Source organism: Oncorhynchus kisutch, linkage group LG18 (genome assembly GCF_002021735.2).
Source record: "Oncorhynchus kisutch isolate 150728-3 linkage group LG18, Okis_V2, whole genome shotgun sequence".
Taxonomy (NCBI): Eukaryota; Metazoa; Chordata; class Actinopteri; order Salmoniformes; family Salmonidae; genus Oncorhynchus; species Oncorhynchus kisutch.
The window spans coordinates 48,809,574-48,835,578 of NC_034191.2; the positions used below are offsets into that span (position 1 = coordinate 48,809,574).

The 26,005-nt window shown below is 42.0% G+C and overlaps 1 protein-coding gene across 1 annotated transcript; it reads right to left on the reverse strand.

Moving 5' to 3' along the window:
- Nucleotides 1-18,876: 18,876 nt before the first annotated feature.
- LOC109909329 (sex-determining region Y protein-like) lies at nt 18,877-20,011 on the reverse strand. Its single transcript, XM_020508400.1, has 2 exons — nt 19,702-20,011; nt 18,877-19,520 (listed from the first exon to the last, which is right to left on the reverse strand). The coding sequence occupies exons 1-2, from the start codon at nt 20,009-20,011 to the stop codon at nt 18,877-18,879; spliced, it is 954 nt and encodes a 317-aa protein (XP_020363989.1).
- Nucleotides 20,012-26,005: the final 5,994 nt, after the last annotated feature.

The window sequence follows — 26,005 nt, forward strand, 5'->3', positions numbered from 1 at the left end:
CCCGCTAGTCCGCTCCTTTTTTCTTTGGCTGTAGAGCCACTGGCAGAAGCTTTTAGATCTCATCCATCCATCCATAGTGTTCGTATAGGTGGGCGTGAACATCTGGTCTCACTAAATAGCTGATGACATTTTACTTTACCTCACTAAACCAGAAATTTCACTCCGAACATTAGTTGATATCCTGAAAGAATATGGGACCTTTTCAGGATATAAAATAAACCTATCGAATAGTATAATTATGCCTTTTAACAGGGCAGCTATGCAGAACCCAATCTTAGACCAGCCGTTTTGTTGGAAACCACAGAAAATGACATATCTTGGATTGCAAATTCCTTCTGAAATTATTAAGACATATCAATTGAACTATACTGCACTTCTCAAAAAGGTTGGGGAAGAATTGGATAGATGGCGGGATTTACTAATTTCTCTTATTGGGAGGGTAAAGATGAATATATTACCAAAATTCTTGTACCTTTTTCAAACCTTGCCCTTTCCTATTCCCAAAGTTGTTTTTTCAAACAACTTAGTAGGAAGGTTTCTTAAAGGCTCTTGGAGACAGATAGGGGAGGAGCGTCTGACCCCTGCTACATTGGCATCTATACCTTATATTAGCCCACCTAAAGCTTTGCTAGGGCTCATAAACAATCCTTTCATGAAAAACACTTTAAACATATTGAAGTCTGTAAACAAACAGAAGGACTTAGATCTATATATGAACAAACACCTTTCTATAATAACCCCATCTTTCCCAAAGCCCTGAGAGATGGTATTAAATGTTCTTGGTTGAACAAAGGAATTAAAACATTTGGTGATATCTATAGAAAAGGAGAACTACTATCCTTTCAACAACTGGCATCTCGTTTTCAGTTACCTCAAACTCATTTCTTCAAGTACCTATAGGTAAGGCATTATATTGCCACTGACCCGGGAGGTAGGATTCAGCCCATGAGTAACCATAACTGATAAACTGTGGCTGGAAAGGAAAGGGGTAAAAGGATTCGCTGAAGCTTGCATGAAGTGGCATGATGACCTTGGTCTCATTGTTGAGGATGAGAAATGGGGGATGCTCTTTTTAGATGCTCAGCGTCTTTCATTTAACACAAGGCACAAGTTGATGCAATTCAATATTTTACATAGGGTCATCTTAGCTGCCTCATTACTACTGTCTTCATTAATCTATTATTATTATTTGTTTTTGGGTTGAATAATTTATTTTCTAGCATGGAATGTGAAGGTCGTTCTCTTTCTGTTTCTTGTTGTTAATCAGTGAAGCTAATACCGGTAGAGGGGAGGGGGGGGGGGTGTTCCTGTGTTGGGGATGGAAGGGTTTTGCACGATGTGCTCCCGTGTAGTAACATGGTGTTTTGTGTAGATGGAAGGAATAACTGGGCATTATCTGTGTCATATTTTGCAGATATATATTTCTATATGTTTTCACCAAACATAATTGGACACATCTCATCCAAAACGTTGACTGAAGTTTGCCAAAAGCATCTGGAAGCACCTGGATGATCATCAAGACACTTGGAAGAATGTTCTATGAACAGATAAGTCAAAAGTATACTGCAATTTTTTGGGATGATGGGTCCCATTATGCCTGGCGAAAACCAAACACTGCATTCCACCTTATCCCAACAGTCAAGTATGGTGGTGGTATTGTGAAGGTTTTGGGATGCTTTGCTGCCTCAGCACCTGGACGACTTGCCTTAACACAATTAACCAGGAATTCTGCTCTGTATGAGAATGTCAGGCCATCCTACTGTGAGCTGAAGCTGAAGTGCAGCTGGGTCATGCAGCAAGACAATAATCCAATACACACAATCAAGTCTACATGAAAATGGCTAAAAAGCAACTAATTCAAACTTTTTGAATGGCCTAGTCAACGTCCAGACCTAATCCCAATTGAGATGTTGTGGCAGACCTTTGATCACCCCCAAAGCCAACTCCTCCTTTGGCTGCCTTTCCTTCCAGTTCTCTGCTGCCAATGACTGGAACAAATTGCAAAAATCACTGAAGCTGGAGACTCATATCTCCCTCTCTAACTTTAAGCATCATATTGTTATTTTTTTGTTTGTTGCTCCTCGCACCCCAGTATGTTGACTTGCACCTTCATCTTCTGCACACCTATCACTCCAGTGTTAATTGCTAAGTTGTAATTACTTCACCACTATGGCCTATTTAAATAAAGGTGATTTTTGTATTTATTTTTTAAATAAAAATAAAAGCAGCTCATGCTTGAAAACCCACAAATGACGCTGAGTTAAAGCAGTTCTGCATGGAAGAGTGGGTAAAAATGCATCCACAGCGACGTGAGAGACTGGTCAACAACTACAGGCTTGCGTTTGGTTGGAGTCATTTCAACTAAAGGTGGCACAATCAGTTATTGAGTGTAAGAGGGCAATTAAGTATGCTATTGTTGTGTTATTTGTTCACTCAGGTTCCCTTTGTCTAATTGTAGGTTTTGTTTGAAGATCTGATAATATTCAGTTTTAAAAATATGCTAAAGTAGAGAAAATTAGAAAGGAGGCAAATACGTCTTCACAGTACTGTAAACTTATCCAGCTATACCTGTATCCTTACATGTTTTACAATATAACAACACCTTTAATTATGGGGATTCTTTAATAAATGTGTTAAAGGGATCTCTGCGTTCCATTAACCAAATTGGCGCACATTCAAGAAATCTGATTTAAATTTAAACAACATAATGTGAAATACACATATAAACAACAGCCTAAATGTAGGCTGATTTTGCTGGGTGGCAATGAGGAGATTCGGGATCTTTCCCCCACGGCCCTTTCCCCCCCACACTTTTCCATGGCATTTCCATTGTTTTGGTCAAGTTCGATTGACGTCTTTACCGCATGTGTTGTGTTTAATATCTAGGCTTACCGTTTCAAATACAGTCTAATCAATTTACAGATTTATTCCATTTAAAAACAATGGCTACTGTACATGCAGCTCCTCTCCAAGGGCATTATGTTGTCCTATATGGTTCTTAAATTACAGAAAAAGCTGAGTAATGGGCAATGTGTTGTTTTCACACAGCTGTGGTTTTATGGAGGAAATGCACTGTGTGAGTGCTTCCTCTCTGAGCTGTTCCCTTTACACTAACGGTGTATAGAAGCACATATTACTGACAGGAAGATCCTACTTTATATAGAATTTGAATTGGCTGCACACCTACACACCCACACATGTTCTCATCACTCACAATGTAAGGAACCATTCACTTAACTCTCACACGTAGCTTCTATCAAATTCATAGCCTAAAATATGCCTTCAGTGCAGCCATATATCAAACCAGATGTTTCTTGCCAATAATAATGTTGAATAAATCATATTTATTTTCTTCTTTTGATGGCACCTTTTTGTGGATTTTATTTCACTTTTCAGTGCAAAAATGTAATTGAATTAAGATAAGATCATTGAAAAAAAGATGACAGTTAAATGAAAGTATGCAGTTGTCTATGATGTTTATTTTCAGTAACTTTACTCTGTGACCCGCACACAGTGGAATAGTTCTATCAATACTTAAGGTTGGATATCTTTTCGACATCAAGGGGACACGTTGCTCAGGTTAACCTCTCAGTGTCTGAGTTCACCTGACGTTAAATTACCTGTCAGAGATAATCTCTTGACAGGGAATTTACACACAATGGTGTCGAGCATCCATATCAACTCAGTAACAACGCAGTACCCTCGCCAAGTCAATGTGCCTTGAAGGCTTCAATCTGAGTCGCCTCAATCCGAATATAAAGAGCAATAACAGTTTCCTTCATGAGCACCTAAACCTAGACCCTAAACCCCTTCAAAGTCAACACTAAATAACTAAACACTGGAGCAGTCTAATTCCATTGATTATGATTTACAGGTACTGTGTACCTATTAGGACAGCCTCAATCTCAGCATGAGGTCCTAATATGGATACCATATTGGGGATCAACAGCAATGTTATTGAGTGTTGAATACTAGAATGATCAACAGGACAGTGTCTGGATCTAGGCATTAAACTTAGCCTCACACTTAACTTTTGACTTTTCCACCTAACCTCAATGGCCAGAGTCAGCAGACCAACTTCCCCTTCTGTGATATTCTCACAAGATAAGAGGGAAAACTCTCAGGCAGCAACACAGTCAGAGAGACTCTGAATACTATCCACTGCCATCAGTATACACAAATACACTAAACAACATTCATACACTGACATAGGTGGCGTCCCCAAATTGTACCCTATTCCCTATTTAGTGCACTACTTTTGACTAGGATCCATAGGACTATGGTCAAACGTAGTGCAATGCATGAGAATAGGGTATGTGCCATTTGGGAAACAGTCAAAGGTATATATGGAGACCTCAGAGGAACTTGATCACTTCTGGATGTAAAACTTATCTTTCCGACATTGTGGTCGATGCACAGCAAGTGGACCTTGAACTTTGTAGTTATTGTTACGTTTGTGCAGCAGGTTATAAAGCTTTCTGGCTGGGTACCATCCAAAACATTGTCTTATCGCTGGGGGCTGTGGAGTTTGGGCCCTTATCAGATGGCCTTGTGGCCTTACAATAACATTGGCTCTATCAGAGCCGGGCAGACCCCTATCTGGCAACGCTGCCCTGCAACAACAATAAATACAGCATGCGAGCAACACACACACACTCAAGATGCTCCCAACCTGGTGTGTGTGTGTGTGTGTGTGTTTGTGTGTGTGTGTGTGTGTGTGTGTGTGTGTGTGTGTGTGTGTGTGTGTGTGTGTGTGTGTGTGTGTGTGTGTGTGTGTGTGTGTGTGTGTGTGTGTGTGTGTGTGTGTGTGTGTGTGTGTGTGTGTACTCACTAAAACATGGGAATGATAATAGATTGACCATGACAGTGCTGGGCATGGTCACTATCTGGGGCCATATGTGTCATAGGATTCTGATCTTCTTAGTCTCTTGATACATACTGCCTCTGGCCAATGAGGAGAACAATCCCACTCGACCTGAGGAGGAACGTCATTTGAATGAAGAAGAGACAATATCTCACTGGGGGGAAAAACTGGTTGAATCAATGTTGTTTCCATGTCATTTCAACAACAAAATGTTTTATGTGATGATGTTGAATCAATGTGAAAAACTGAATGGATTTGCAAAAAGTTATCAAAGTAAGGGAATTTCTTAGTTTTCTTCACCCAACTTTTTACTTAAATCCACTGACATGGTGACATTTTTTGTTGAATTGACGTTAGCTCACCACGTTATCTCAACCACGTTAGCTCAACTGTAAATCTAAACAAGAAGTTGAACTGACGTCTGTGCCTAGTGGGATATGCTGATGAATTGCTGAAAGCAAATTTCACATTACAAAACCTGCTGCCACATCAACTACCACATTAATATAATGCAAGGCACTAGTGGTAGATGACATTTTTTGATTCACCAGTGTGGTGCAATAAAATAAATTGCCGCAGAATTGTGACGTAGTGGAACGTATCTCTGATGCCACAATATTGTACGGTGGGTGATGCACAGTTTGAATTTCACTTGATTAGCTATGAGGTCAATCACAGATTTGAGGGACCGTTTATTATGAGGTGCAGATCTACTCCCATTGTGTGATGAAGCACAGATTTGCAGAGAAAATCAAAGCTACTGATTTCCTGTGCTGAGGAAACCCCCTTTACAGAGAATGGCTTTATAATGCAGAGTGCCCGGGGCTTCCTTAAAGATAAATAAAAACATAAATAAAACATGTCCGACCACTTAACATTTATTGTTCCTCTTTCAGGCTGTGAAGTAGGAACCATATTGTTTATAATAAATAAGTCCATTAGCAGTTTTGGGCCAGGTGGTGGACAGTAGCCCCGGGATATCCCGCTATGCCCACCCCAGGCACCTACGCCCCTAGGCCCAGGGCAGAATTCTTCCATTTAAGGCGGTCGTGGCCTAGGAAGGGGGGTGCTGGGTAGTGGCGGGCTGACTAGGCTGAGGCCCTGTCACGTTTTCTCTAGTGATAAGAGCAGGAGCAGGAAGCCATGCAAGGGCAGGAAGGAAGAGCGCTTAAGCTGCCTGGAAGGTGTGAGAGAGGGAGAGAGAGAGAGAGGGGAACAGGGAGAAGGAGACTGAGGGTAGAGAGAGAAATATATATATGAGAAGGCAAGGAGAGAGGGAGTAAGTGAGAGGAGAAGGGAGAGAAAGCAAAGCTGAGTAAGAAATTCAGTTGATTAGTTAACTGTAGTCCAACCCAATGGTTAGTGAAATCTCGTTGTCTGTCTAATGAAACATTTTACATTTACATTTTAGTCTTTTAGCAGCAACTTACAGGAGCAATTAGGTTTAGACAGGAAACCGCAGGTTTAGACAGGTGTGAAGGACAGCCCTTTGGCCACAGAGTGAACCGGGGCTGTGTCCTAAATAGCACTCCTTTCTCTATGTACTGCTCCACCTTTAACAAAAGCCCATAGGGCTCTGGTTAAAGTAATGCACTATATAGGCAATAGGGTGTCATTTGGGATGCTGCCCTGGAGTTCAGAGGGGAAGTGGGTGAATTACTATATTTGGTCAGAGAGGCCAGCGTGTTTGTGCAGGGAACACTGCTATATACACCTGTTTTCCACAGCGTCCAGTATATTCTTCCTTAAAATAGGCCGAATTAATCTAAGATGACTCAAGAAAGCTGTCATTAATTTTGACGTTTTTACATCTAACTAAGATATTTGGTGCAGCATTTCTCAGGTGAATTTTCTTGCATGAAAAAGAGTCTTCTCTTGTTAAATGACAACAAACACTTAATTGAAGAATCCCTACTGTTGACGATTCACAGATGAAGGTGCGTAGACTTTGCCTACCGAATTTTGGCTTGCCTCAAGAAAATGTTTTGTGTGCAGGAAACCTTGAACAAAGACCAAAACTAACAAAAAAATGCACAAATTGTCATCACAATATATGCACGAAATGACATGAATGGACATTAGTTAGCATAATTCCATATAGTGGTATTAGTAGCGATCAAATGTGATATAAGGATCAAATGTAACACCTAGATACAGTGACAGCGAAATACATTCAAATGGCTCCTCCTTAATAACATGCATCCCTATGACAGCAAAAGATGAATGCTTTCGGGGAAATCCCCCACCCATCCTTGTTATATAAAAAGTGCTAATAGCAGCAGTGAAGCCCTGTCACTTGACACACCTGAACTATTTGGGTTGTCACAGTAACAGGAGAGAATCTCAGAATCTCAGCTCTACCACACATCTCTCGTTTTTTTTTCTGAATTCCCTCTTTTTTTAATCAGTCTGTTCATCTTAAAAGGATTTAAGGGCGACCAATAAATAAAGCTCTCATAATGCCTCTCTGGAAATGAATTTCACGGGAAACGGGTATGGTCATGTAGGTCAATAGTCGCTGCCGCTTTTGTTTATTTTCCCTTCATATGAACGTTAGGAAACTTGGAGAAAGCAATTCCTGTTAACCAAAACTGAACAGGAAATTGAACAGAATTAAATTGTATGTGCACTAGGATTGACTATATAAAGAGCAGTTGTTGGAGAAATATAGCAAAGTAGGCCTATGGATGGGGAAAAATACAGGTTAGATTGCTGTGATTGTGGTGTTGCAGTGAGCCCTCCCCTGGAGCTAACTGGGATAACCACACTCTGCCAGGGCACTCAGGGCTCCCTTCTGTCCATTCTTCTACTTATTGACATAACATACCTATTACTGATTCAGTAGACCATCAACAACATTTAAGTTCCACACACAAATTGTATTCATTTTCCATTTTAAACTTATACATGTAGGCCTAACTATTCTGAGGTTGTAAGCCTTTTTCATTTTACTTCCCCATGTATACAAATATACAGTATGCTCATCAAATGAAAGTACATTCCCACATTTGAGACCTAACGTCCTTGAATTGACTCCTTCTTTATTGAAAGGCTTCAACTGGCGGAATGAGAGCCCCATGGGCCCTGGTCAAAAGTAGTGCACTACATAGGGAAAAGGGTGCCATTTGAGACATACACAGCCTTGTAATAACCTTTAAGTGGGTGTAGTATCCTACGAAGCGGGGGTTTCTCCCTTGCTGTAAACACTATCAGGTACAGGGGCCTCCCCGGCTGCCACTAAGCAGTAAATAAATATGAGGCTATTGTATTCCTGCAGCCTAACTGTCCTTGCTCTCTCGTGCTGAGTAAACGCAACATACAATGGGAGGCCGGGCTGCTGTGTCATTTGCCATCCCCCTGGATCCCCGCTCCAGCTCTCCTCACCATGGGAAAGTGGCTGCGGAGGAAAGGAGAGGCCGACAATAAGGTGAGTTGCAACCAATGCTTTTCCTAAATTAGGTTTAATATGGAGACAGCCCGCATATGTACGACAAAACAGGCATCTCATAATTTTTACAGCTTCCACAGTGACGTTTACGGTAAATATAAACGGGTCAGATTCCAACAGGGTTACATTATTGTTGATATGATTTTGAGTTATATGGCACTCTTTGGGTCACGTTATTATAAAACTTTGAGGGGAGAAAACAACTCTAGCCTTGGGCTTGTTGTTTTGTCCTCGCTGGGTGTGTTACCGCTGGGAGGATAAACCCAAGTAAAAACTGAAAGTTGGGAGGCTTGGTGGCCACCTTAGGGTGGGTGGCTTCCTCTGCTGTGTCTCCGCAGGAAAAAGGCGGACAGCCAGAGTTCCCTGGAAGAATGCGCTAGGAGACCTTGAGGCCTTGAGCTATAGGTACCAAGACCCAGAGAGGCCCCCAGGAGAGGCACATTACTCAGGCTTGTCACTGCCTCAAGCCAGGGAGAGCTGCCCAGGCCTGCCTATGCCAGGCACAGGCGGCGGTCACTGCAGCTCCGTCCCGTAATCACAGATGACATACTTGGAGTAGTTTTCCAGATTTGTTTTCCTGTCTCTCCAGCTGCGAGTGGGCAAACAGCACAGGAAGAATAACAGAGGTTGCAGCCAGGCTCCCAGAAAGTGCCGTTTATAAACAGAGCAAAAATAAAAGTTGAAAGGCACACTGCTCTCCTCCTGAGAGCCTCAGAGAGAGGGGGAAGTGAGGCCACGTCCTATGAGAGTCCAATCTCCCTTAACACCCCCTGCCTCAAAACACCCTGCCACTCAAACCCACACAGTGTTTACAAATGCAGTGCCACCCCAAATTACCACATTATGCTACATCCAAATGCTTCCAAACACATCCTAAAAACATTCTGAGACCCCCAAATTACCTCCAGGTGACAATTTTACCATTACAGTATAATGCCATGTCAATCCACAAACCTTATACCACAAATCAACATATAGACTGTGTGAAATAACAACATCAAGCTCATGGCTGGTTAATCAGGTGTCAGTGAGCTTTATGTGGTGGCCCTGTTAGCTCAGTCAGTTCAGGTTTACATGGTGGCTATCATGTAGGTAGAAGATATGGCTCAATTGCCATACAGTGGTGCTCCGGTCATCATTGTGACTGCAGCTGAGAACCAGCTACCCTGCTGAGAGAATGGGGCTGTATCACTCAAGTTTACTCTGCTAAGCCAATTACTACAGGTTCTCATGTCAATACAAGCTAACAGGTGCCCACCATGGAGGGGAAACAGGAGGAGGAGGAGGCGGAGGAGGAGGAGGAAGGTGTTAGGGGACAGACAGATTGTGCCCCCAATGAGAGATGTTGTTGGAGTTGCTACGGGAATTGTCATTGTATGGAGATTGTATGTAGTCACACACATCCAAGCACACACACACACACACACACACAGGTATTGTTCTTGTCCCTGACTTTCATACATCGCTAACAGATTCCACAGACACATCAAAGGCGAAGAACTGTGAATGACACGGTCTTCAATTTTATAAGCGCTTGTTATTGGGATTTAGAGTTTAAGTGTAGAGGAAGGTCATGCTTTGTTTTAACAGTCAGTTTAACCTGATATTTGGAAACAACATAGTAAAAGCTACATTTTTATTACCTAATGAATACGTTTTTTTTTCCCTTTGGGATTCATTGAAAATGGTAGCACTAACCATCACTAGAAAAACACAGTTACACATATCAGTAAATATCAAATAATTACCCATTACCAAATGTTAGCATGTAATAGTTGATGAATACATACTAGTAATAATAATAATTAAATAGTATAATGTATTACCTTTGTAAAGCACTTATTATTACATATGCCTATGAGGTTATATCCTGCTAAAATTCAAGTGACCTCAAACCATTTTGCTAATGAAGTGATGTCCCAGGTGTATTGAGGTGCGGAGAAAGCAGGGGGAATCTTTTCCTGTGACGTGTGGACACACCATCTGGAAGGCTCATCAAATCAGTCTCATCAAATCATAAAAACACAACTGCACAACACTCATGTACAAGTACATACTCAAACGCTGAGTCATAGTAGTGTACTCTGAGACATTCAGGAAGAGCCCTGACGTTATTTCCAGAGGACGTAGTGTAGTAGGGTAGGGTAATGGGCTTGCTAAACAAACTCCAGATGATCACAGCACGGGTAGCTCCCTGTGAGCAACTCATAGTACATACACTGATCTAAGCGTCCAGGTGATTATAAAAAAAGAACACACGCACCCTTGCACACAAACACACACACACACACACACACACACAAAACACACACACACACAGTACATACGACTACGCTTAGATTGAGGATTGTGTGTGTAATCAGTTCCTATATGTGTTTATTGACAAGCTCTGGTCTCAGGAGCCTCTAATAGAGTATTGTATCTTCCCAGCAGGTCACAGGGGCCACACCTAGACGCCCCATTCTATTCAGTCTATCTGTCAGACTAAAACCCCATTACTGTAATCAGCTGTCTGGTTTTCTGGTGGTGTCTCCCTGCTCCAAAGGCACCCACTCCACTCAAAAGAAGGGTCCCCACTGTGTTCCCCCCTGGAGACCGGAGGTCCCATTTACCCATCTCTTCTCTTCTCTTCTCTCCTTTCCGCTCTACTATATCTCTTCTACAACATTCATTCTCCTCTCCTCTCTTGTCTCCTCTCTGCTCTACTCTCCATTCTTCCCCTATCCCCTCTCTTTTCTCCTCCACTCTCTATTTTCTCCCACCTCCATTCTCCCCTCTACTCCTTCCCTTTTTCCATCTCCTTTCTCCATTGTCCCTGCAGATAGGAGCCAAAGCCAGGTTCCTACCCAAGTTAGCCAATGATGGCCTGGCCTGCGTCTGAGCATAGACCTGTGAGACTCAGAGGTGAAAGCCCATTGAAACTGTTGGACTGAGGCTGAGACTGCCCTGATGAGGTTATTGTAATCTGATTGTCCAAACAAGAGCTTGATTGGAGTTGCCCCAGATAGACTCATAATTAACTGTTCTGCCCTTAGATTTTTATCAGAGACTAATTAATGGGTTGTAATAGAACTGGTTGGTTTTTAAGCTTTTCATTTCATTTCAAGCACACTACACACCTACAGTGGATGGTGGTCATTTTAAGCTGGAGTCAGAAATGTCTTAACATGTCTCCTTAGTGAATCCCCTTGCCAATTTATTTGTATTTATTAATTAATTCATTTAATTATTTTCCAAGCTCTTTATGTTGTCCATTCCAGTGCCAAGTCTATCAAACAGCCTCTCTATTAAATTATAGAGAGAAATAAAATGTGTTTCTAGTCAAGAAGCCGTTGAGAGTCTCAAATCAGACTTTCCTGTTTCCTGTTTGACTTTTCTTCTCGTCCATAGACAGAGAGACATTCCTGAAGGAGAATTCACGAATGAGCACTATCAGTAGAGAGCAAGTATGGGTAGCTGCAGCCCAATATGGCAACCAGACTATGAGCAAGTGGTTGGGTCGAAAGAAGTGGGTGTATGGAAAGTGAATCAGCTAATTGGGCAGATTTCTTGCCACTCAAGACTGTTTTGCCTGGCTGACTGGGCTGCACGGCGAGTTGAGAAGCCGATGACTAGAGTACTGGTGTTGTACGGAGGTGCCTGCTGACCTGAGGTGCTTCCCACTGGGCAGCTGTATCAAGGTATTAACGGCAGTAGTTAACGTAGCAATATTTTTATTTTAAGTAGAATATCAGCCGCTCCATGTGAATCTTATTACCATCTTAAAAAAGATAGCAATAATAAATATATGAACAACCTGTAAAGATTCTAGGCACATCTCCCATGCATAGTTGTCCTTCAGTGGGACTCATGAAGTTAAACTCAGACATCTCAACATTCACAAAGTCAAATACAGATTGCACATCTCACCCACTTGACACATCAAAGCCCAAGAAACGTTCCTGAATAAAGCCCTGATCATCCACATACCTGACGATAAGTGACAACTGCAAGCAGATTGGTGCCACCATAGGTCCTAGAGCGGTGGGGCAATTCTTACCTCCTGGGGCTCAGAGTTTTTCCTTATCTGTTAACCTAACCAGGAAAACTCTGGACCCTTATAAGGCATGACAGTGATTAATCCGCTGTAAAAAGGTTTCGTATGGGCTATGATGGGAACAGTTTTTCCTAATCAGGCCACATGGTTTTAAAACACTGGGGGGGAAGAAAACCCTGTCAAACTAGCAACCTTATACTTGTTAATATGAATTATATTTAGACTAGATTAGAGGGGGATTTCCTCTACCCAGACACATAGACAACAAGTGATAGACAACAGAACTCACAGGGCTGAGCTTGCGTTATATGCATGTTTGCATCATGCAGGCCTACGCAAAAAATTACTCACATCTGTCATCACTATTATGACAATTGATTCCTTCCAGTTAATCATTTTGGATTGAAAACGTATAGGCAGCATAGTCAGCCAAATTTGGAATATAAACCGATTTTGATCAAGTTCACATTTTCTCCTGACACACAAATGGACTATAAATACATAACGTTACCAATTTGTTTACCCTGACCAAATGGGCAGTGCACATTAGTAGTCTACAGTTGTCTCGTTTTCATCCCATACAGTATGTCAGATCTCAAATGTTTAGGCAGCTGCAACATTTATGTATTGAGTTTTTGCTTGTGTCTGTCTGGAGTGATGATGTGTTATCATCTTTGCTACGTATGTGTTTGAAAGTTTCTTCAAGTGCAATCGCAACAACCAAGCGCTTTGATGAAACTGGCTCTCATGAGGGCCGCCACAGGAAATGAAGACCCAGAGTTACCTCTGCTGCAGAGGATAAGTTCAGTAGAGTGAACAACCTCACATTGCAGCCCAAATAAATGGTTCACAGAGTTCAAGTAACAGACACTTCTCAACATCAACTGTTCAGAGGAGACTGCGTGAATCAGGCCTTCGTGGTCGAATTGCTGCAAAGAAACCACTACTAAAGGACACCAATCAGAAGAAGAGACTTGCTTGGGCCAAGAAACATGAGCAATGGACATTAAACCAGTGGAAATCTGTCCATTGGTCTGATGAGTCCAAATGTGAGATTTTTGATTTCAACCGCTGTGTCTTTGTGAGATGCAGAGTATGTGAACGGATGATCTCTGCATGTGTGGTTCCCACCGTGAAGCATGGAGGAGGAGGTGTGATGATTTGTCGGGTGCTTTGCTGATGACAATGTCTGTGATTTATTTAGAATTCAAGGAACACCTAACCAGCATAGCTACCACAGCATTCTGCAGCGATATGCCATCTCATCTGGTTTGGGGACTTAGTGGGACTATCCTTTTTTTTTCAACAGGACACAGCCAGGCTGTGTAAGGGCTGTTTGACTAAGAAGAAGTGTGATGGAGTGCTGCATCAGATGACCTGGCCTCCACAATCACCCGACCTCAACCCAATTGAGATGGTTTGGAATGAGTTGGACAGTATAATGTTGGAAATGCATACCAGGTGAAGCTGGTTGAGAGAATTCCAAGAGTGTGCAAAGCTGTCATCAAGGCAAAGGGCGGCTACATTGAAAAATCAAAAATATATTTAGATTTGTTTAACACTTTTTTGATTACTACATGATTCCACGTGATGGAGTGAGGGTAGGGCTACCGTCTTATCGGCTCTTGACCATCCATGCTACTTTACTAGTGTTTTTGCGTTGTTTTGTACATAATGTCGCTGCTACCGTCTCATGTGACCGAAAAGAGTTTCTGGACATCAGAACTGGGATTACTCACCTCAAATTAGATGAGGAGTTTTTCTTCAATGAGTCAGACATGAGGGATATACTATGGACCAGGCCCAGATTCACAGGAAAATGAAACGTGGGTTTCGCGGAAAGAAATCAGGCTGCCTTGTGAGGATCAAGCGACGAGTGGCTAATCTGCCCTTGCCTTCCGTTCTGCTAGCTAACGTTCAATCGCTGGAAAATAAATGTGACGAACTGAAAGCGTGTATATCCTACCAACGGGACATTAAAAACTGTCATATCTTGTGTTTCACTGAGTCGTGGCTGAATGATGACATGAAGAACATACAGCTGGTGGGTTTCCTCTGTATTTTTCGTAGCTGTTTACATACTACCACAGACCGAAGCTGGCACTAAAACCGCACTCAATGAGCTGTATTCCGCCATAAGCAAACAGGAAAACGCTCATCCAGAGGTGGCGCTCCTAGTGGCCGGGGACTTTAATGTAGGGAAACTTAAATCAGTTTTACCTCATTTCTATCAGCATGTTAAATGTGCAACCAGAGGGAAAAAAATTCTAGACAAGCTTTACTCCACACACAGAGACGCGTACAAAGCTCTCCCTCGCCCTCCATTTGGCAAATCTGACAATAACTCTATCCTCCTGATTCCTGCTTACAAGCAAAAATTAAAGAAGGAAGCACCAGTGACTTTGTCTATAAAAAAGTGGTCAGATGAAGCAGATGCTAAACTACAGGACTGTTTTGCTAGCACAGACTGGAATATGTTCCCGGGATTCTTCCGATGGCATTGAGGAGTACACCACATCAGTCACTGGCTTTATCAATGAGTACATCGAGGACATCGTCCCCACAGTGCCTGTATGTACATACCCCAACCAGAAGCCATGGGTTACAGGCAACATTCACATTGAGCTAAAGGGTAGGGCTGCCACTTTCAAGGAGCGTGACTCTAACCCGGAAGCTTCTAAGAAATCCCGCTATGCCCTCCAACGAACCATCAAACAGGCAAAGTGTCAATACAGGAATAAGATCGAATTGTACTACACTGACTCCGACGCTCGGTGGATGTGGCAGGGCTTACAAACTACTAGAGACTACAAAGGGAAGCACAGTCGAGAGCTGCCCAGAGACACGAGCCTGCCAGAAGAGCTCAATAACTTCTTTGCTCGATTCGAGGCAAATAACACTGAAACACGCATGAGAGCATCAGCTATTCTGGATGACTGGGTGATCACGCTCTCCACAGCCGACATGAGTAAGATCTTTAAACAGGTCAACATTCACAAGGCCGCTGAGCCAGACGGATTACCAGGATGTGTACTCCAAAAATGCGCTGATAACTGGCAAGTGTCTTCACTGACATTTTCAACCTCTCCCTGTCTCAGTCTGTAATACCAACATGTTTCAAGCAGACCACCATAGTCCCTGTGCCCAAGAACACTAAGGAAACCTGCCTAAATGACTACCGACCCGTAGCACTCACGTCTGTAGCCATGAAGTGCTTTGAAAGGCTGGTCATGGCTCACATCAACACCATTATCCCAGAAACCCTAGATCCACTCCAATTTGCATACAGCACCAACAGATCCACAGGTGACGCAATCTCTATTGCAATCTCTATAGGGTACAGAGATGGATGGGGTAGTCATTTAACAATCATGTTAAACACTACTATTGCACACAGATTGAGTCCATGCAAATTATTGTGTGATTGTTAACCACATTTTTACTCCTGAACTTATTTAGACTCGCCATGACTAAAGGTTGAATACTTATTGATTCAAAACATTTCAGCATTTCATTTTTAACTAATTTATACAAATTTAAAAAACAAAAACATAATTCCACTTTGACATTATGGGATATTGTGTGTAGATCAGTGACACAAAATCTGAATTTAAAATCTGAATTTAAAATGTGATCCATTTTAAATTCATGCTGTAACACAACAAAATGTGGAAAAAGAGGTATGAATACTTTCTGAAGGCACAATATATTTATGCATCAGAACAATAGTGCACAAGGATGGATAATTCATAGTATTTCCTACTTCACAAGTAGATTCACTCATTATAAATCTTAAAAATGGAATGATTTGTTTCCAATCGTCCTACTGGTGTCTGCTCTTTACTGTTGATCATATGAACCCTTTCACTGCTATCATTGACACTGTCTCTGTTGGTCCTTCAGGAAATTCCAGAAACGGAATATTGATTGTTGCTAAGAGACCAAATTACAACAGAGAAACACTGTAGAGAAATGTAGGATTAGTTTAGAGAAGGCATAGACAGAGAGAGAGAGAGAGAGAGAGAGAGAGAGAGAGAGAGAGAGAGTAAGAGAAAGAGAGAGAAAGAGGGAGAGGGAGAGATTGAGAGAGAGATTCTAAAATGAAGCGATTCCCAAACCATCCATAACAAAGCCATCACCTACAGAGAGATGAACCTGGAGAAGTGACCCTAAGCAAGCTGGTCCTGTGGCTCTGTTCACAAACACAAACAGACCCCACAAAGCCCCAGGACAGCAACACAATTAGACCCAACCAAATCATGAGAAAACAAAAAGATAACTACGACACATTGCAAAGAATGAACAAAAAACTGAGCAAAACTAGAAAGCTATTTGGCCGGGACACACACACACACACACACACAGTGACAGAATACCTGACCACTGTGACTGACCCAAAAGTAAGGAAAGCTTTGACTATGTACAGACTCAGTGAGCATAGCCTTGCTATTGAGTGAGGCCGCCATAGGCAGACCTGGCTGCCAAGAGAAGACAGGCTATATGCACACTGCCCACAAAATGAGGTGGAAACTGCACTTCCTAACCTCCTGCCAAATGCATTACCATATTAGAGACACATTTTTCCCTCAGATCACACAGACCCACAAAGAATTCAAAAACAAATCCAATTTTGATAAACTCCCATATCTTTGGGTGAAATACTACAGTGTACCATTCCAGCAGCACGATTTGTGACCTGTTGCCACAAGAAGAGGGCAACCACTGAAGAACAAACACCATTGTAAACACAACCCATATATATGTATGTTTCTTTTTTTTCTTTTATGAGTGTAATGTTTACTGTTCATTTTTTATCGTTTATTTCACTTTTGTCTATTGTCTATTTCACTTGCTTTGGCAATGTAAACATATGTTTCCTATGCCAGTAAAGCCCTTTGAAATGAATTGAATTGAGAGAGGAAAGGAGAGATTTCAAACCTTCAAAATATCCTGTGTATTGAGCTTGTTGTTGTATTTATGTGTGAGAGAGATAGTGTCTCTCAGTCACACATAAACACACACTGTCTGACGGTTTTACATGAGTGTCATGGGAATGGACCTGACGTCAGATTTCTTCCGTTCATTCAGGGATCTGTGGGTTAGAGCCTGGAAGTGCTGAGCGGAGCAGCTCTCTTTAGGTCCCTAATCAGCCCTCTCTCCCTGGGCAGGTCGCTGGACCTCAGTCCCCTGGCCTCCATCTTGCGCTTCCCCCTTCCCCACATAATAACCATCCCTGTCATTATTCCTCATGTGAACCTTCAATAAAGGATGCATACAAAATATATGTGTTGGTGAATTTGAGTGTGGAGTGGGGACTTGTGATGTGTTTTATTGTAGCGTTTATTGCTTGGCTGATGGAGCTACCCTGCCTGGTCCTATGCCCAGTCAGGTTGGGGCAGAGTGAGAGAAACATTTTCAGAAATGGATAAACATTTGGCAGCCAGAGGCATATGAGTCGGGAGATGTGCGGATATTTGGCATATTTTTAGAGCCTTTGTGAGATGTTTTAAAATGAAACAGGAAGTGTGGAGGTTTATGCCCCTGGCACCCACCCTATTTTCCTCCCCTCGCCCAGTCAAGAAAGACACAGGCCCAGAGATAAAACAGTATGTCAACAGCCTGGCTTCTGCCAACGGCTGGGCAAGCAGTAAACCCAACAGCCTCTCAGTCCACTCCAGTTTGTTGACACGAGTAATAAATATTCCAGATCATTTGTTGCCAGTCATCCATCAAAATACAGTTTTCTTTATAAGTGAATCTGTTGAAATGTTGTATAATTTAGTGCACCACACATTTTAATCTGTTAATTGTATAGCATTCACTGGAGAGTAAGGACATCCAAATGTAAGATTATTTTAGGTGTATTTATTTATAAGAAATACTGGGTTGGAAACATTCATCAATAAGAATACATTTTGACAAAAACAAAATATACAATATAAATAACAATGCTAAAAATGTCATCTTTAAAACATGTAATACCATTTCCATACTTCTAAATAGTATCAAATAAGTTGGGGAAAAAACAATCATTTAAATTAATACATTTTGGAGTTGACATAGACAGGTTGGTTGTTCAGCAACTAAACCGAAGCGTGCACAACTTATGGGGGAAAACAGACAGGTTTGGCTTAGATTGCTGACAACATGTAAACTATATTTTGTCTCAAATGTTTATTGAAAACATAAAACCTTTGCACAATGAGCACTTGTTATCTCTCAAATACATGGTTAGCTGATTAGAGAATTTTAGCCATATTAGCATAGACATGACATGAGTCCAAACCCCCTCAAAACAAGAAATGGTATCAATAACAAGATACAACGAGCTGAAACAAGCCACCTACGATTCCTCACATGGCAGCTTCTTGTCATGGTTCCTAGCTATCTGATCATTCAGAATCATAACACAACACAGCCTTCTGCCTCATCGATGAGAGTGCATAATTTTCATGACGTTGTCAGCATAACCCATCTAATACTGTACAAACAGCTCAAATCTTTGCCATATATGGCAAATGACATAGTTCAGGCCTCCCGTAGGCTGCCTTGCTTGTGATAACTGGACTCCATTGGCTCAGGCCTGCATGGGGGCGGGCTCAGGTACTGTTCAAACTCACTGCGGTCCAGATCATACAGCATATCTAGGTGAATCTGCTCCAGATAGAGCTCCAGAGAGAGGTCAGTGGAGGAGAACAGCTGGAGGCCCTGGGCCATGAAGTCCCCCTGCTCCCAATGAGACACAGCATAGGCTGGACTGGGGACCTCACACTGCTGCAGCCCATGCTGGGTAGAGTAGTATGGGTGAGGCTCTGCTGGGTATGTCCCTGTGTTAGAGTATTCTAGAAGCTTGTTAGGGAATGTGGCTGATGGGTCTGGGTAATTGGACCTGTTTGGGTAGGTCCCGGGCATATGGGAGAAGTATGCCTGGGAGTTTGGGTAGATGTCTGGGTTTGGGTAGGCTTGCTGCTGATGGCAATGGTTCTGGATTAGGTAGTTGAGAGGGACCAGGGCCTCCACAGGTAGGGTTTTGGGGACTTTCTTCAGCTGCTTCTTCCTGCGGGGCCGGTACTTGTACTTGGGGTGGTCGATGGTGTGCTGTACTCTCAGGCACTCTGCTTCCTGCATGTAGGGCCGCTTCTCCGCCAGAGACATGTCCTTCCAAGTTTTACCTGAGGCAACACAATCATATTAGTTATTAGTATAGAAACACCACAAAACACACAATATGCATTTGCCATGTCTGTCCTCATCAATTGGTTAATAGGCGAATAATGATTTTGGTAATTGTTGAAATATGAATAGTCTCATAATAGTTTTAAGACAAATGGAAACTATGTGAATAAAAGTTACCGAGCATTTTGCTGAGTTCCTTGTTCTCTAGTTCAGGGTTGAGTTTGGCAAGGCGTCTGCGTTCCTCCTTGGTCCAGATAATAAAGGCGTTCAGCGGCCTTCTGACCCGTGGCTCTGCCAATGGTTTCGGCTCAGGACTAGAGCAGCTGGAGTCGGAGTTGACCGAGAGATGACTGGAAGGGACAGAGCCGAGGGACTGCGCCTCGGACATCTGCTCACTCTGGGAAGACGCACCGCAGAACTCGTCGCTTTCAAACATGGCTTTCGTTATGCAAAGATCGGAATGTGGGTGGATCCGATCAAAGTACATGGTTATGTATCTTTTTTTTACCTTTGATGTTGCTTTGAGGTTGCTCTCCTACTCCACTAGTGATGGACATTGGCTATATGCGTTCCCGGGTGTCTATCCACCAATAGTAGGCCAGGAGGAGTGGATTTAAGGTGTCAAATCAAGGTGTTCTCTCAAGTCAGTGATAGTTCTTGATGCCTCGCTCAATCTACTTATCAATCAATCAAATGGCCATTTAATGTTAAATAAAAAATAATACATGTAGGCCCTATTATTTGCCTATCGAATTTAAAATATATATATAATTTACTTTTAAAAATGATCCGTGATAAATGCTCTCATGATTCGGTACAATGACTGCTCGATTGGATCACGACAATCTTGGCAAATTTGATGTAGGCCGTCTTTCCCTTTGAAGTTGGAGGCTAAAAATAACAACGTATCCATTATGGATTTACCTTTTATGAATCTGGCAAATTCCTATGCCTTGCCCTGTGCCAAATGAATCGGATGCCTACTTTATTCCCCTTTTGAAATATCTTTCGTTTTTCTATTGAGGCCTTACTTCACTTTCCTCTGTGTGTTATAAATACAATTAAATCAATTGGACATCTATCCTCTAACATCAATGTTCTCTGGCAGAACTTTAGTTATTCATTATAAGTCACGTGCCAATTGCCCGATCCTCAAATCAAATCCAATTGTGTTGGTTAGCAGATGTTATTGCGAGTGGAGCGAAATGCTTGTGCTTCCAGTTCCGACAGTGCAGAAATATCTAACAGTAATCTAACAATTCCACAACAACTACCTAATACACACAAATCTAAGTAAAGGGATGGAATAAGAATATGTACCTATAAATGTATGGATGAGCGATGACCGAGTGGCATAGGCAAGATGCAATAGATGGTATATAATATAGTATATACATATGAGATGAGTAATGCAGAATATGTAAACATTATTAAAGTGGCATTATTAAAGTGACTAGTGATCCATTTATTAAAGTGGCCAATGATTTCAAGTCTGTATGTAGGCAGCAGCCTCACTTATCAGGTCCACTGTCTCTCTCAAAGCACGTTTTACACATATGGGGACACTGAAACAAACGTGATCAAGGCAGGTTTATTATAGGATTATATACACACATATTTACCCACAACAAAAGCGATATCTAAACGTTTGATAAGGGTGCTTGACAAGCTTATCTTTGTGTGTGACAGTGGCCTATTTCAAGTCGATTCATCTGCAGGCCTATAATACAATAGTCTATTGAGCTAAAGCCATCTTGGACATTTCTGGGGGTTTTCATGGGTTAGCACAAAGACATATCCAGTGTGTAAAAATATATACGTAAGAAAAATATGAAGCCTATTTTAAACAGGCCTTTTTGACATCTTGGCCATGTTCGTGTTGCCTTTGCCGTGTCAGCCATTGCCGTGTCAGGTTTTTCAGAGTGATAAGATTTGCACAGGAAGTCCTTAAAGGTCAGGAAGGAAAATCTATTGGAGTTGTGTGGGACAGTACAACCCCCCAGGGAGCTAGGGCGAGCTTGTTTTCATATAAACATGTTTTATTTTCACAACTCGTGATATTGTTCATGAACTCACATATTTAGATATTAAAATGACCTCAGTGCGTCAACAAACCCTGGCTGTGAAGCGCAGCCTTTGAGTTCAGTCAGTGTATTCCTTTTGATTTGCAATTTGCATGACTGGTCTATTACAGAAAAAGGCCTAACATGATAGAATTCCTCTTGGTTTCATATGATAATCCCACTCTATTGATACCACATCTGATTATACATCCCATCAACTTCAACAAGAGGCTAGTGTCATTACAGCAGTTTATGCAGATGTAGAATCAACAAGACACAGGCGAGCGCCTGTCATCCATTCTGGTTTGCGCCACCTGTCATGTTTTGTTGTGGCTAGGCGTTGTGGAAAAAACACACGGCACAGCAGTGTCTTCACACATTTAGGCCTTCACCTGCACTGTTTTGCAGTGACAGATGAATTGCTGAATATGTCTTCAGGCCACGTATAAAAAAAAAAGGTAATGGAAGTTGACACCTTGATCAAACAGACGAGTCAGTTCTGATGTTTCCTCGGTTCAGTCAATAACAGGGCGATCAAGGTTTCTTTTTCTCCGAGATGCTCCTCTTTTAGACTCTTCAAAGATCAGTCTGGGCGTCGGCGCAACGAAACTTTGAGCCCTGAGGTGTATGTTTGTGAATCGATATAATGTATGTTTGCTTATTAGACAGTCTAATGATAACAGAACGAAGTAATCGAATTTAGGCGCTTCAATTAAAGCATAGGCTGATGGCCACACTAAATATGTGTCAGTAGGCTATAGCCCGATTTGTTCAAATTGATCTGGCCCCTATAATTAAAGATGTCAATGACATTTTGTCACATACTGCGTTCATGATCTCTCACAGGGTTCGTTAATCAAGATTATGCGCTTGACATTGCATATGAAACTAAGTTATTTAGCCCAATAAAAATAAAACATAGTTAAAAAAATATATATCCTTATTATTTATTAGCGTACTTTAGAAGCCTAATATTAGCCTAATAAGACACATAAAACATTTTATTTTATCCACACAAAATGTATTGCAATATATTTTAGGAAATGTTAGAATTAAGGTTGGAATCCACATCCGAGTGTTAAATAGCACACACAGGCAGCGGCTGTGTGAAAACCGCTAATGGTTTGAATTAATTAGCTTGAATGACTCAGTATGAATACAATAATATTCGTTTCGGTTGACATTTCTGTAAATAATGTTTGACATTCAAAATAGCGTATCTTATTTCCCCCTTATCTCTGGTATCTATTTACCTTTGGCATTTACTGGTCAGAAAATAAAAACGTGATTTAGTTTTTATAGTTGTTCCAAATGTTCATTATATTCTTAACCATGACTTTGTTATGAATTGCAGGTAGATGTGTGTAATCCCATTGGTGTCTTAATAAATTAATGGATGGCAGTTGACCCACAGTAGGCCTATCATTGCATTGTTTCATGCATACCATTGTGAGTGTTGAAATCCAAACAGCTAGGGACAGTGATGTTGCTGAATGGTCACTATAATGTTTGAATGGGGATTGTTCTCTGAAGAATCCCCATCACAATGTTCCATTGTATTGGACAGAAGTCATATATGAGACACTCCTGAGACACTCTCTGTCTTCAGTCTGATTTGGAGTGAGCCAGGATGGCCCAGGTGGAGCCATCAGCATTGGAGGTCTCCAGGAGTCTCCACTACAGTCTCTTCACCCGAAGAGCACCTTCTCTGGAATGGGTCACCTTCTTCATGGATGTAAGAACAAGGATTCCCGCTATGACAGTGTCTTGGATGTGGATGAACCTAGGACATGCTGGAGCCAATGCTGTCCCTCGATGGACCAAGGATGTACAGTACAGTAGGAAGAGGAAGCTCTTTGGATGGGTCAGAACAAAGATTCTTGCTATGACACAGTCTTCGATGTGGATGTTCCTACACTATCCATAACCTAGAAAGGTTCTTCAGCTGTCCCCATAAGATAACCCTTGAAGAAACATGTTTGGTTCCAGGTAGAACCCTTTAAGGCCCAGGTAGAACTTGCTTGAGTTCAATGTAGAAGTCTTTCCACAGAGGGTTCTATATGGAACCCAAAAGGGTCTACCTGGAACCAAAAAGGGTTATCTTATGGGGACAGCTGAATAACCCTTTTGTAACCTGTGTAGGATATGCTGGAGCCAATGCTGTCCCTCAATGGACCAAGGACATACAGTACAGTAGAAAGAGGAAGCTCATTGGATGGAGTGACATGAGGCTGATAGCCATGCCTGGATATAATTATCATCACCACCAATGGGACCATTTTGTTTTGTGTCCGTGTGGTTTGCATGCAGGGGTTACGTTTGCATGTGGGGGAACTGAAAGTAAAATGTTCAGATCCTACTGTTCACCATCTCCCATCCTAGGACGATCTTCACCAACTATACTTTGAAGCTCTGTGTATTAAAGTAACTCCAATGACAAATGTGTCACTGCAAAAAGGAGACATAAAGATAGAGCATTTCTAACAAGAGGATGTTTGTTGACGGAGCTCTTATAAAAGAGTCCCATGTGGAGATACAGGTGAGTTTCCTCACAGTGGTTCATCATAGGAACCTGTGATGAGGTTTGAGCTGTGAGCTGCATTGGTTCATGAACCTGTGTGAGAGGGAGTGGAGGGGGAACCTGGTGACTTTTGTTCAGACTCCTAGTGTATTGTATGGGCTCAGATACATAGAATAGTGCCTTAGCTTGACAGTGTAACAGTCGTGTTCCCCTCCTCTCCCAATTCAATTCAGCAGGCTTGCCCCCCTCCTCTATTCCTGCACCCAGTCAGTGCTAATCATGTGTCTGCGCACACACCACATAGACCCAGGTCTCAGCCCTGGGTGCTAGCCCCGGCACTTGTAAACAGTGCCCTGCCCTACGTGGGGATAGCTGAGACGATTACATGCCCCCTGGGATGGCGGGGCTTAATGTGGTCTCGTTAGCTGAACACAATGATGTCCCCACCTCTCAGAGCAGATAACACACCAGACCCCAAACAGAACTTACAACAGTACAACCACATCCTCAGACCACCAAACTCTGGCTGGCTACAGTGCTGCAGCAGCAGGGACCAGACACAGAATGGGTGTATTCGGCTCCATCATTTTTGGGATAATTTCATCATGATTATTGCTTTATTAGGGTGATTTGTGCTTTTACATACATTCGAAATAGCACATCTGCTTTTCCTCAAGTTTTGTTTTCAACATTTAAACGTCCACACCTTGGTAACTGAAATAAGACAAAAGGATAACAAAATCAAGGTATTTATATTACGGTGTTGTAATACATACAGTGATGAGGAAGTACATCTAAACAGTATAACCCGCACCTTTGCGAGAGCACAACACAGCTGGTTCAGAAGAACAAAAGACACCTCTAGAGATCCAATGATGACTCTGTCCATTGTGTCAGCCTACTGTGTCACGATGCAGAAACAAACATCAGTGTTCATATCCCATGAACCGATTTAAACTTTATTCCTCCCTAGTGAGTTATCCATAAGTGTATTTCCCTGTAAAATGCATTGCTCAGCAGCTCTGAAATACACTATTGAAGGAGGCTTCAAACCTTTTGAGTCAATTCTATTCTTTGCAAATTAGGAATTGTATTCTGGACCTGGCTCTCTGATAAGACCCTTATCTGTTGAATTGAGTGGTTTGTTTATTGTCCGGGCTGTTGAGCTTTGGCATTTGATGAAGTATTGTATTGCCACAGCGGGCTATTGCACTACATCCAATACAGTCTCAGTCACTGAGCCTCTCTGCCGTTCTACCCAAGCACTGCTGTCATGGAAACTGTATCTCATAATGGTCCTATGCAATGTGCCAGATTCTCATATTTTACCCAAAGGTAAAGACTTGTCCCCTAGTGAGTGTATAGCCCCTTGATCTGACCCACTGCTCCTCCCTGTCCTGTCCCCGGTCTTGTCTGTGTGATCTGCCCATTGCCCAGGTCCCCTGGCAGACAGACCGATAGAGCTCGAATTGTCTCTAATTATTAACTGGTCTAGAATCAGTATCAATGCATAGCCCTCACTAGACCTGCGATACCATGATATCTGTGTCTGTCCTAGACGGCCTACTCAGAGATAGCAGATAAGTAATCACAATGCTCTGATCTGGTCTGCTCGGACAACGACAATATTTGAATGTTTAATTAGATAGTGTGAACTGGGCAGACTATCAGACTCAGACATTAGGTTATTTGTAGCACAAGCCATGGTAAATGCTTGATAAACTCACGGCAAATCTTTTTAGTCTTAAGTAGGAGAAAATGCTTAGACCACTCGATTGACAGGCCACGTGAATGAAGTTTAGAACAAATGTTTAGTCAGGCTAAAGTGTAATTTAGTTTAGTCTAAAACACTTAAGTCTACTATTATACAAATGTGGATGCTTTCTGCGTAGATACT